We start from the raw sequence: 13,988 nt of genomic DNA, 5'->3' as shown, positions 1-13,988 counted from the left end.
TCGTTGACCCCATAACAATCAGCCAAAGGAACAGGTTTTTCCTCTCGTGCTGGATCAGCACACAATAACAAAAGCACAGACTAGATGTACCTTCGAGACTTCACTCTCTTCTTGGCCTGCCTGTCAATAGCTCCTCTTTAGAGCACTCCCGTTGGGATGTGGTTATCCAAATATATCCTGCATGCTGCACACAAGAGAATAACTTTTGTTCGGTTCCTTGTTAATCCTCGTATGACATCTTGCATGCCGGCTAGATATAAATTCTTAGAGCTAAACAATGGCTCAGTAAGTCACATAATCCCCCTTAAGAGACAAAGGCGTTTGGCCTCACAGCCGTTCATACTTAAGTTATGGATATACATATATCAAAGCAAAATGTTTGTGCATGACGCCAAATGCCAATCATGTAGTTAAGTTTGTCGTTGTCTCATCTGCACGCAAGAGAGAGCGACGTGACAAAAACTCAGGGGACAGGTGGTCTCTCACGGCAAAGTCCTAAATCAGTCTTTAGGCTGTCTGTGTGTGTGTGTGTGTGTGTGTGTGTGTGTGTGTTTGTGTGAGAGAGAGAGAGATAAAGAGAAACGTGTCCGACGTGTAGTTCCAGCCATAGTCCGAGCGCTCGGCGCCACAAGATGAAGTCATCACTCAGGTGACTGGTCCAAAGTACAACAATGCAAGAGGATGTTATCCACTGTGGACTCTTTAAAATCGGGAGTTTCTGTGAATCTCTTACATTCTAGAGAGATGTGCATTCATTCTGCCACACTCATATCGACACCTTCAATATGCCTGATTTTTTTCATCAGGATCCATGAATTATCAAGAAATTTTCAAAAATACCTGCATCTGCCCCCTGATCTGAATCCTCCCCAAAATAAATGGATCCTTTCCTGACTCAGACTACATCTTTCTACTAAGTTTTGCGGTGAACTGTCCAGTAGTTTTGTGCAGTCTAAATATGCCAAATGCAAACATAGCCTCCTTGGCCGAGGCAATAAACATCAGATACACTTATCTGAGGAGCAGCTATTAGTATTACTGCATGTTTTCACTAAAGGCTACAAACAAAATGTCATGAAGCTACTTGAACACAAATTGCTGGCTCTGTGTGGAGCAACTACACTGAAGACTCAGTGTCACGAACAAGCACAAATGTCAGAAAAGCAAACACAACAACAAACACTGATGTCATTAAAAGACTTTGGTAAGTTATTCCAATCAAGATGCTGTTGGTCATTTGCCAACTCTGAAGACTTGGAAGTCAAACAGCTTCCACAACATTAGCCTGCAGCAGATGTTTTAGTGAAAGGGATGAAATGTGCAACTTCCCAGTATCGACAGTTCTTTTGAGCACATGTTTTAAGGGTTGGAGAGAAATCCTGCTTTACATTTAGAAGATGACTAATTGATTATTCTAAAATAACAATTGTTAAATTATCTTTTATGTCAATACAATTTGCATCTTGAGTTTATAGGCAATTTTGTGTATCACATTCTACTCTGAAAAGCTAAGGTGGTTAAAGACAACACTGATGGCTTGTATTTCATAGTCTGTGCAGTGATTAAATGCAGAAAATATAGTATCTTTATGACACGCTGATAAAAATTAGTTTTTTACTAATTTTTTACTATTTTTTACCAGATTTTTGTTTAAATTAACTTCATCAAGAAAGTTTCAGGTAGATAATTAAGCAGGAGTCACATGTTTTGTGTGTTGTTTTTTACCACGTTGAAAATCAGAAGCAAAGATCAAGAGACACAAACGAGTTCATGTTGATTTTATCTGCAAAGCAAATTTTTAAACCAATCGTGTGTGCAGCTGCTCCTGTGAGGGTTTGTATAGGGGGGCTGGAGCAGGACCCCCTGTTGAAAGTCACCCTGACAGTCTATTACACATAGAGACAAAACAAACGTGCTACTCTCTTTCACAACTATGGACAAAATAGACTCACATGTTGACCTGACCTGCGTTTCTTTGGACTGCAGAGCAGCTCACAGACATGCACTGAACTCCGGATATTCTCCTGAAATTATCCGGAGGGCTTTTAATGCAAGAATGCAAATGTCTAAGTCATTTGCTCCTGACATTCCATAACTTTTTCAGGCAACACCCTGGTGAAAACTCTAGAGTATGTGCGATTGCAGGTGAGAACACAGCAGGAGATTGTCCAGATAATTCACAGCGAGCAACTGGGCGTACTGATGACATTTGTAACACTTGACAGACACAACAATAAAAAATACGAATATCTAAGGATGGAAAAGAGGTGCCATACATGTAAAAGATGCAGACAAAGATCCCCGACCCTGGTGTCGATGTGATGACATCAAGGTTATGTCATTAAAGGTTCAGTGTGTAAGATTTAGGTGAAAGTGATCTATTGGCAGAAATTGAAAATAAAATAAATGTGTCTGATCTAAATTGTACGAATTGTTGTTATCTTTACCCTAGAATGGGCCCTTAATAATGAATTACTTTATATTGACATCAGGAGGGGGTCCTCTCTACGGAGGCCGCCATGTTTTTTACAGTCATCCAAACTGGACAAACTAAACACCTTTTGAGTTTTTATGACAACTGAAGGCTGCCACAGGTTCTCTTTCATGGACGGTGGGGTGAGGGGTATTCCGCTGCAATGTGTACGTTCACCACTAGATATCACTAAATCTTACACACTGAATCTTTAATATGTTAAAGGCAAAGTCGGGAGAAAGTCTGGACCCAATTGCCCCAACATTTTTCTGAGTTCATGTCTGAGGATATTTTAGGGGGAAGCTGGAATACCAGGAGGAAACTCATGCAAGCACAGAAAAGCACATACTGAAGCAGGGTTTGAACTCAGATGGACAAAGCGTGTCATTAATTCCTTGCTATGTCTACTTGATATATTGCCAGCCCTACAGCAAAACATTTCTGTCCAAATCTCTATCATTTCTGTATCATCTCTCTTTTAAATATAGGCAGCGAATGCCACCTGTAAGAATGACTGAGCTCCTTCTGAACCTGTGTCTGCAGGAGAGTGGAGGCACTTGGAGTGAACAGCGGCAGTGTACCTTCCTGAGAACAGTTACACATTCATCTCTCTGCAGTTGTCTGAGGACGCCCCTTCAGAGCAGAGCGATGAAAGATGGAGATCTGAAGAAACAATCCCTGTGAGTATTGTGAGCTCAATCTGGGGCCGTAATAAAAGGCCACTCGATCTGTGAGGGATTTTGTGAGAATGGATTTATGACTCAGAGGAGGAAAAAAAGGGGAGAAAAGTGGAAAGAGGATAAAAAGAGAGAAGAGAATGGCAGCTCTTTTCCAGCTGGGTGCTTCAGTCCAGCATCATTTCACACTCTCCATCCAGGGTCGTCCCCTTGTCACCACTGTAACCAGGGGCTGTGACAGACTGAATGGAGTCCCTCTGTATTCAAACATGTGTGAGTAGCTCAAAGCCAGACTGAGAGATACCTGTTGAGACTGGGATCTGACTGAATGACACACTTTGTGGTTCCTTTCTTGATGGTGAAAAAAACAATCATGTTCATTTAAAAAGACTTGTGCAGTGCCCGTTCTAAACCTGCCTGTTTGGAATGGGGCCTGTGCAGCTTTCTTTCTAAAACTGTAGAAGGGTCCTGCAGTAATTGGGCCACGGCAAGTAACGACCAGCTGCCGGACTCAGTTGGCAAAACCCTAATGCTGCTCCACCGCTGCTGCACAAAGAGCTCTTCAACTGTTTACTCATAGTTCAGTGAAGCTCAAGGAAGTTCACTGAACCCTAAATTGGAGAATAAATTGTTGTTGTTGTTGTTGTGAACGCGCCTGTTGTTGTGACCGACAACATCACTTGCCGTGATGAGTCCTGGACATCACTGCTTTAGAGCACTGGTCGTGTGTTGATTTCAAGTTTCATGTCCAAATCACAGACAAATTCAATACTGCACTTCCTCGGGCCAAGACATGCCAAGTGTGCAGCTGGTAAATTAACGGTTCTTGAGATATGTGAGCCACATACAGACAGAGAGACATTTCTTAAATTATTTGATAGGTGATGGTTGTGATTTGGTTGAAAATAGCATCAAACAACAAGCTGATGTCCCTGTCCTTCATCTCTTACATGATTCTTGCTGTTCTGGGTTTGTACCCTCATGGTTGAATGCACTTATTGTAAGTCACTTTGGATAAAAGCGTCAACTAAATGATATGTAATATAATTTCTATCAAAAGCCCAAGAGAGATAACTAACCCATGTCCCACCATTGATTGCTCAGAGTGCTGGAACACACTGAGTTGCAGGGTCTAGACCCTCAGGCAGGGCATCAGTCCATCATCACAAGACCAATGCAACCAACTACATGCAGCCAACAGTCCTGTGTGCCTGAAGTCGCCCTATCTCGTCTGGGGCATGAGCACTTTACACACAAGCTCACTGGACCAGTAGAGTTATGTCAATATTGCCTTAATCAGTGGCCCCACATTCATCTGGTTGCTTAACAGCAAAACCAATAACATTTTTCTACAAAGACCACCAGTTCAAGCTATATGTGTGAGTTACTTTGTGTCTGTATTCATTGTTTGACCACGTATCAAGTTGTTAATGATAAAGAAAAGTCTCCATAAAATTCCCCATGAAAGTATGAAGAAATACAATTCTTATAAAAGATTTCAAGCCAAAGCTCTTCGTGGAAGAGGTGACCTATGCCCCCAATTAAATGGAAGTGAAATTGCAGGACACATAGATACATTAGAATTGATGAACTGCAAGTAATTCTCATCTTTACCCTTTTCCATAGTCAGGTTTTACTAAAAAACATTAACATGGCTTTGTTCTATTCAAGAGTCCCAGTAAGTCAGTGTGAATGTGAGTCAGCAGGCACGACACCAGGACCCTGAAACTGAAGTCAATTTTAACTCATTGTGACTGAGGCACGTCAACATGTCCTCTGTGTAAGATGGTGCTTAGCGGGTTGCTGCTTCCAGCTTATCACATATCACTATTTTCTCTAGTTCTCTGTTTTAAATCACTGCAGATGAAATAGTTTGGACAATACTTTGATATTAGGTCACTCAGTGTCTCAGGCTCTGAGAACCTCAGGTGAGCAACAATTTTAATAATCAGTTAATCCTAAAGGTATTTAGATTAATTGCCTTCACTAAGGAGATTATGTGATTTAATTGTCCTTCTTTTAGTTACCAGAATTACACAAAAACAGAACACAATAACACACAATTCAGTGTGAGGATGCAACATGGGTCAGAACAGGATCAATTAAATTTAGTTACAGATCGGAATCAGGGAGCAGATCCAGTGCTGATTTTTCACTTTTACAACATTGCAAGACAGAGTTGTTTTTTTTTTACATTTTCACAGATTTCTCAGATAAATCATGGATCTAGATGAAAGAAATCAAACATGTTTAGAGGAATGATATTTAAGAGTGTGTGCAATTAGTTGAATGTGTTTTTTATAAGGGGACTGTTAGTGGAGGTTTGCACTCGACAGACATTCTAGCTGTTTTTAAATTAATTTGACTGTTTAAGAGGTTTAGCAGGCTATTAGGTATTTCTGACTCCACGTACATCTATATAGTGCAGTATTATAAACTGCACATAAGAAAATCACAGAGTAACTTACACACACAAATACGAGAGAAAAGAAGACAAACAGTGAATAAATATTTCCAGTGAGTTGGGAGCTGAAGCCATTAAGTCCAATTCTGTTTGTATATTTTTTCCCATATAGCTTCCAATGTGAAGAAGTAATCATGCTGTTTTCCGTCAAATCCATTGCACAATCCGAGGATCCCACCCCACCCTGTTTCACTTTACTACAATAGCCTCCTTGTTTTAGAGAGCTGCGGCATGAATGGCACCATGCTACATTATCATGATATTCCTCCACAATGCAGCAAAATGGGCTCATTCAACCCAGATGACCTTCCACAAACCCCAACAGAGTTGCCAATTGCTGCCCTACAGCACAAAACATAGGCTCATTAAAAATCTCATTTGAAAAGCTGCCGAGATCTACGGCACCATCTACTTTTAGTACAGCACCTTTGACATGGAAAAGTGGTTGAGGAGTCTGCACAATGTTTGTCCTATATTGATGGGGACAGAAAGTAGGGCGTTTCCACTGGTGAATACAGTAACAACACTGTGCTCAATTGTATGGTGAAAATAGTGGGCCCTGACAAGCGCAAGTCTGGGATATCTGAATTGTTTTCTCATAAATACATCTCCACTTGAGCTTTTACAGATGGTTGTACATTCAATTCCAACAAGCATTTAGAAAGGCATGTTTGTTTTGTCAATACAGCCCAAAACCAGAGAGATTCCAATTTAAAATATATAAAACAGATTAAAGAATGATTTAAACGTTGCATATGAATTTTCTATCAATTGATAACTGCACAGAGTCTCCGTATTGTGTAAACATAGCTGTACCTCGATGGAGGAATCGTTAATATCTCTATCTCTGGCTATTATTACAGACCTGATGGTTCTGAATCATGCTTTCACTTACCTGTTTGAAAATGTACTTGTCCTCTTGGTTGAGCTGCCAGGCGGTGATTACATGTATGGTGGACAGCACTGCTCCACTGACCACAGCGGCTCTCATTCTGACCGGCAGCAGTGTGTAGATAATGTAGATGAAGAAGACTGTCCACCAGATGCCCTCAGAGGCACTGCGGGGATACATCTTCAGCACCCCAAAAACCTGCACCACAATCAGCACCCCGATCACCAGATAGCTCACAATCCACATGTAGTCCTGATGGAAGCCATTGCGGTTGCACACCACCATCATGGCCAAGAAGAGCGCCATAGCCACACAGAGTACTGAGACATAGGCATCATCGGGGGTCGTGTGGATGCAGTGGAAGGCAAGCATGACCCCGCACACCACCACCAGCACCCCCATCAGCATGGTCAGGGAGCTCTGGTTGAGCCTGAAGAAGTAGCGCTGGTACAGGCGCTCCAGCTTGGTGGACTGAAACTTCTTGGATTGGAAAACCCACACAAACCGCATCCAGCAGTCTGCAGCAGTCATCGTGTTGCAGCTGCCCACAGCTAATTCCCCTGATTCCTCCTCTTTCCTTCCCTTCAGGTCGCCATCTTCGAAGCCAAGGTTCACCGCCTTTAGACCCAGATCCCCACCACCACCCATCCTTTTCCCATAGTGGTCCTCCTGCCAGCCACAGCGCAAGCCAAAGTTGCCCCCGCTGGTGCCCGCTGCACAGTGGTAATGCTGAGGGGCCACATTAGAGGGCTCCAGGTCCTCAGGGTCCCTCAAGCAGCTCATGTAGCGCGGGTTGCACAGGGATGAGCTGTCCTTCCTCTTTTTGCCGTTGCGCTCTCCCCATGCTGTCTTCCGATCGTCCACTCTGCCTACAAAGAGGCCTCTGGCCCACGACATCCTGAGCAAAACACACAAGCACAAACAGAACAGACAAATTTTAGGAGATTTAGTCTGAATATCCTGCAAGCATAATGTAATCTTCAGAGAGATTTTCAAATATCCTCTCACCTGTGTGGGCTTTACTGTGTGTAGCAACACTTTGCTCTTTGGCCAGGCCACTAGTTTATCCCAGCGAGCACACACCATAGAGCTCAAACTGGCCAGAGGCATCAGAGGTGTGTCTGCATTTGAGCCACCCTTGGTTCAGCGTGTCAGCCCTAGACTCCGCCTAGCGCCTCTAAAGACCACCTGTTCTTCTGTGAAAACACACAAACAATACACATGATGTTGTTAGGCTAACATTGCCCAGGGATCAAGATCTTAATTGATATACACATCAAGGAAAACAAACATTTGTCTTATCTATTGACGAGGCTGTTCATTGACGTGTTAGCTTGTGCGACCCGCCATTTGTCAATGGAAAAGATTTGCTAAACGCTGGATTTCCAGAGAAAAGTCTCTTCCCGTCGTCTATTATAGAATATTCACATGGCGGCCATTTCCCTCTGACATCACACTCTGAACAGAATATAAAGTTTTACAACTGAGATCAAGGTTTGTATGTTATATATAAAGATAGAGAATCTGACTAACTTGACGGCAAATTTGGCAAGACAGCGAGGTAAGAGAGCACCTCCGTTGTTGATGCATTTGTGACGAATGTCACCAAAAAAACAGGCAGGCAAACTCTTTACCTGGCAATGAGAATCATCACCTTTTAAAAGTGGTTTATACACATTCAAAAAACTTGTGTATACTTGCTAATTGGGAATAAAAAATGTTTACGTGAACTGGATGTAATCAAGCTAGAAATGTAATGTTAAATGTCATTGTCTTTTCACCTAAAAGACTCAGTAAGTCAGAAACGTTACGGGACATGATGCTCACTGGAACGTATTCCTGTTTAATGTTAAAACAGTTTGCATCAACACAAAAGTTTGTTTCAAGCACTTTTGTATTGAACTGGATTGAGCATTTAGCATCAGATTAGAAGCTAGATTCCAGTGCGTTTTATTTCTAAGCCTAAATAATTATTTCCCAAAGGTGCATTGATATGTAAGGATTACAATGTCTTTCCCAATGTATCACATACTGGGAAGTGGTTGAATGCCACAGTTAGCTGTTGTCTAATGAAGCGATACACATGATGTTGTGAGGCTAGCATTGCCTGGGGATCCTAATGAATATCTATGGATAAAGTGTTTGTTGACAGGTTTGCTTATGAGCATGTTTGTGTATAATCCTCAGGCAGAAAGATTGGTAATCAATATCTGGGACAGGAAAGAATAATAATAATAATAATCTAGAAAATGGCTCCTCTATCATTAGCCTTTGTCTAATGGTAGCTAGAGAGCTGTCAAATATGTCCTGGAACATGGTCCCATGTTCCTCCAAATTTTAACAATCAGTTCAGTTGCTGATCAGTTAGGGAGCAGTGATAGGAAACAGTTTATCAGATCCTGTGTTTGTATGTGCCGTATAATCCTGGAATGTAACATCATTCTGTTCACAATGACTATTATCTGCCTAGTATCACCTCATACAACAGGTGCCCCTGGTCAAATATTTTTTAATCAAACCATGAAGTTGAATTACATCAAACTATCTACTGATTGCTGGATTTTTGGACATTTCCAGGAGATTAATGTTTCTTGATGGTGCTGTGCTATGCTACATCGCTGCAATCTGCTCCGAACATCTTGAGTGGGCAGGGATGGGTGTGCTCTATTTGACAACAAAGGGCCCACTGAGTGGGCACCATCACAGATCAAGGGCTCTCCAGTCCAGATTAAATTGTCCATGCTTCCCCCATTAGCTTTGATGACTCACTGTAGCTGGCTTCTGGCAGCACATGTCAAGGACACTGCTAACCTCTAAACCTAATAAGCAAATCTCTGCCAGGCTGACTGAGCTGCAGATGAACAGCGAGGAGAGCACACATGAGCTGCACACATGGCCGTGTTTATAATCAACAGCAGCTTGTAATGTGAGTTGCTCAACAACCACACACGCACACACAATCGTGTCGCATTGACTTCTGAGGACATTACATTGACTTACATTGATTCCTGGAGACTTCCTCTAACCTTAACCATCATCACTACAGGCCTAAACCTTACCCTTACTATAACCTTAACCTAACCTTAAAACATGTCGTCAACTTAAAATGTAGTGATTTACATTATTGCGATTGCTTTTTGTCCTCGTTAGGAAGACATGTCCCCTTAATGTCACTGTGTAAAGAGATTAACGTCTCCCACAACATGAGTATCACCTTGACCACACATACACACACACACACATTTGTACAGCTTCTTAGTGAGGACACACATTTGCATAATGCATTCCCCTGCCCCTCACCGTAACCATCCAAACTAAATGCCTAACCCTGACCCTTAACCTAATTCTAACCCTAACTCTAAAACCAAGTCTTGACCCCCAAATAGTCCATTAAAGAGGGGTCACAAAGTGAGGACCGGATAAAATGCCCTCACTTTGATAAAAATGTCCTCACTCCGTAGATTAAAGGCTAAAACTGGTCCTCACAAAGATAGCTGTACAAACACACACACACACACAATTATGATTGAAAAAGTGGCTTCAATTACACAAGGGTTGATATATTGTGCTTTAAATCCTTTTTTTTCAAATGATATAATAACACCCTCACTATTTCCTACGTTTCCTCAATTGCCACAATTTAATTAAACCCTGTTTTACAATGATAGTCACAACCAAACATAATCATTATAGCACAATAACCACCATGACAGTTCATACTTGACATATGACCCACTGAGCAAAGGCCAACGTGTGTCCGAGCTTCACGGCCTCCTGCAAAAATAACCTTAGTCCTGGATTCACCTTTGATACATGTATGACAGGTCAGGATGGCGGACGGAGGTCTTACGTAATAGAATATGTACACATACACATCTACCACAGCATACAAATCCAATCTGTACCACTACGTAGGGTCATGTTGGAGTCAGACATCCTGCATGATGCATCACAAATGAGGAAGATGGCGCTCCTCGTGCTTATATTTACATCTTGCCTGCACTTTCTCAGTCTGCACATGACACTGAACTGCATCACCTCCTCCTGTCATCACTACTTATCCAAGGCTAGTGTTGACAAATAAATATTTAATTTTTACTCATTACTCACACATTTAAGCAGAGACTTCATTTACAATATAGCAGGGAAATAATATACAAGAAATAGACAAAACATTCCCAAACACCATAAAAAGACAGATAAGAAGGAGTACAAATTGACAAAAGAGCAAATGTAAAAGCCTTAGAAGTAAATGCTAAAAACATAAGAATCACAAATGAATCCAGAAGAGCTGCAGGTTAAAATTCCATGTTGCAGGTGCATGCTAATTAATGATAATTATAATGATCATAATAATAACAATAATAATAATAATGACATGTTCAACAATAACACGTGTAGGCCCATGCAGGATGTCGAGATGTTGTTACATAACAGACATGTAGCCTCTTTAACCACACTGCACATGGAGAGACACACTGTGGGGAGTGAATGGAGTCAGGAGGAAAGTACACACATCAGTAACTTACCGGGAGTGAAGCATTCAACTTTAAATCAGTGGATCCCCCTGGTTTACAGCACTGATGCACATTGTCAACACAAACACACACACAATGCATGGGCCTGTCTCCCTCCACATGAGCGTCATGATGTTTGGACCCCAAACAGGTCACCGGACGAGGAGACACGCTGAGGGGTGAAAATGCAGCGCTGCCTCTTCGTGACGGCCTCGCAATCAAATTAGAATATTAGAATAAAAACAATACACGTGTGAATGAAAACCACTGCCTGTTCAACGAGGAGGAGGAGGAGGACCACGCAGTGTGCACGGTCCTGCAGAACAGCCCCGCGATCATCACAGCACAAACACGGACTGTAGCCTACAACAAGTCAGCTGCTGGTATTTCTGCTCTGTATCCCCCCGCTGCTGCTGCTGCTGCTGCTGGATCCCTCACTGCGTCTCAGCCGGACACATCCACTCTGTGCGCTGCAGTTGCTCAACGCGCAGCCGAAGCTTTCAAATAAGCAGCGTTTACTACTCACCATTAGATATCCTCGTTACAGGAGTAACTGTAACACTGCAGTGGAGCCCCAGTTTTTTTTTTTTTTAAGACCCCCTCCTCCTCTTCCTCCTGCTCCTCTTCCTCCTCCTCCTCCTCTTCTTCCAGTCCAAGGGTCTTCACGCAGCCGCCGCCGCCGTCACACGCTTCAGATGCGGGTCTGCTGCGCGTCTGGAAGCGGATTTGGTTCAGAGGGACGCGAGGGAGAGAGGGAGGGAGAGGGAGAGAGAGAGAGAGAGAGAGAGAGAGGAGCTGTGAAATTGGCAGGACAAGCCTCCTCTTTTCCCAGCCTGAGATACTGTACATTCCCATCGTCTCTCTCGCTCTCTCTCTCTCTCTCTCACACACACACACGCACACACGCACGCACTGCATTCCCACTCTGAACTCAGGAGTTCCCCCTAGAGGTGATACGAGTGTGTCTCTGCGTGTGACTGTGTATGTGTGTGTGTGGGTGCGCGTACGTGCGTGCGTGTGTCTGATTTACACCTTTGCGGCAACATTGTCCATCCCCTTCTTTCACTCCCCTCCCTCTCTTTCCCATCAGCCTCACCCACTATTAACACATTTCACTTCTCAAACCATGTTAGAAGTGGCAGAAAGTCCAGCTGCTGTCAGACGTCACATCCAGACAACGTTATATCTCCATCTGGTGGAAAACCTCTGCACTCATCATCACATCAATATAACGTTAACAAGAAGGTTCGAGTGTTTACGTTCCTGAGTTGTGGGCATTTAAGCATTAAAGCTGTAAAAGGAAACAGTTTCAGGTTTAATGGTTCGATAAGCTGCCTGTAAGCAGAAATCACATGACTGAGTAAACCAGTAAAGCAACACTGGTGTTGACACAGAACAAAGCTGTTGACTTTTCACCCTTTAAATCAACTACACACCCTCACAGATCCCACCAGGAAAATTAAACACTTAGTTACGGGATGTAGTGTCACGCAGGTGAATGTTATGTTGTATTAAAGGTCCAGTGTGTAAGATTTAGATGAAAGGGAACTATTGGCAGAAATTTAATGTAGAATAATGCTCATGATGTTTTCTCTAGTTTGTTTCATCTAAATTGTATGAATTGTAGTTTTCTTTACCCCAGAAAAGTCCCTTTATATTTAAATACTTTATATTTACTTCGAGGGGGTCCTCTCTATGGAGGCAGCCATGTTTTTTACATTAGTCCAGACTGGACAAACTAAAACCTTTTGAGTTTTTATGACAGCTGAAGCTACCACAGGTTCGTTTTCAGGTTTGGAAGGGGAGGGGTTAGGTGACGGGGATTCAGCTGCAACATGCAATTTCAACACCAGATATCACAAAATTCTACACACTGTACCTTTACTGTAATATGAAGTAGATCTATTATGATTTGGTACTTTACTTCGCTATGATTATAGTAGGTCTACAGCTAATACTGCCTAGTTATACTAAAACACCAAATTGTGCACAGTTTATCAAGATCCATGAATTATCCAATGAAAAAGTCAATGTCTATCTTGCAAGGTTAAAGAAAGTTCACAAAAATCCTGGACTTGTTTCCTGAGCCGCTTCTTCATCAAAATTGAATGGATTCTTCCCTGACCCATACTGAATACTTCCACCAAGTTTTTTTTAGTAATCTGTCCTGTAGTGTTACCTAATCTTGCTAACTAACAAATAAACAGGAATGAAACCAAAACTTCCTTGGCAGGGAAATAACAGATGTAGGTAAAGACATTTTAAACACAAACATTTACTATCAACATCACCAAGCATCCACACTGGAGTCAGTCCCAGCTGACATAGAGTGGTGTCATCAGGCAAATTACAAAGTATTAAGTGAGTGAGTTAAGTTAATGAATAAAGTGTCTTGTGTCTCAGATAGCAGTGTTAATCATAGCTCACATGGATATATCCCTGAACAGGCCCTTCAGACTCTGGCCCAGGGGCCTCATGGGGCCTCAGAGCCTCTCCAAAAAGTGACTTCATATTTCTTGTTGGAAACACATGAAAATACGTGAAAGGAAAAATAAATCACGAAACATTGATGCAAAACAATCCCAAAGAGACACAAAATGACCACAAAGAGATGACAGACCAACAAAGAGACAAATGACTCAAAAAAAGAAACAGAGAGACATAAATCTAAATAACCCCAGAGAAACATAAAACGTCAAAAGGACTTAAAATGTCCTTTTAGACACAATAGATCAAATCTAATCTAATCAAAAATACTTTATTCTCCCATAGGAAAATTTGTCTTGGGCCAACGTGCTACAGCAGAAGATAGATAGAGTATTACATGCAAATTTATGGACATTGTTATGGTGCCATTTGTATCATTTTGTCCAGCAGGAGGCGTCATTGTCCATGGACATAACACTAGCGTCTCTGTAGGAAGGCCTGTGAATTATTTCACTGCAGAGGTGAGGGAAACCAAAAA

At 42.1% G+C, this 13,988-nt stretch overlaps 1 protein-coding gene across 1 annotated transcript in view; it reads right to left on the bottom strand.

The window, feature by feature from the left end:
• LOC109630770 (adenylate cyclase type 6-like) overlaps positions 1–11,761 on the bottom strand; it is a 34,654-nt gene extending 22,893 nt beyond the window's left edge. Inside the window, exons 1-3 of the mRNA XM_020089143.2 lie at positions 11,550–11,761; positions 7,515–7,702; positions 6,510–7,404 (exon numbers count right to left, since the gene is read on the bottom strand). Coding sequence (XP_019944702.1) covers positions 6,510–7,403 — 894 coding nt within the window. The 5' untranslated portion in view covers position 7,404; positions 7,515–7,702; positions 11,550–11,761. The remainder of the gene's footprint in view (positions 1–6,509; positions 7,405–7,514; positions 7,703–11,549) is intronic.
• Between the last annotated feature and the right edge of the window lie 2,227 nt (positions 11,762–13,988).

This window comes from Paralichthys olivaceus, chromosome 6, assembly GCF_024713975.1.
Source record: "Paralichthys olivaceus isolate ysfri-2021 chromosome 6, ASM2471397v2, whole genome shotgun sequence".
Classification (NCBI taxonomy): domain Eukaryota; kingdom Metazoa; phylum Chordata; class Actinopteri; order Pleuronectiformes; family Paralichthyidae; genus Paralichthys; species Paralichthys olivaceus.
The sequence above is the reverse complement of the archived record's forward strand: the minus strand, read 5'-3'. Positions and strand labels throughout refer to the sequence as shown.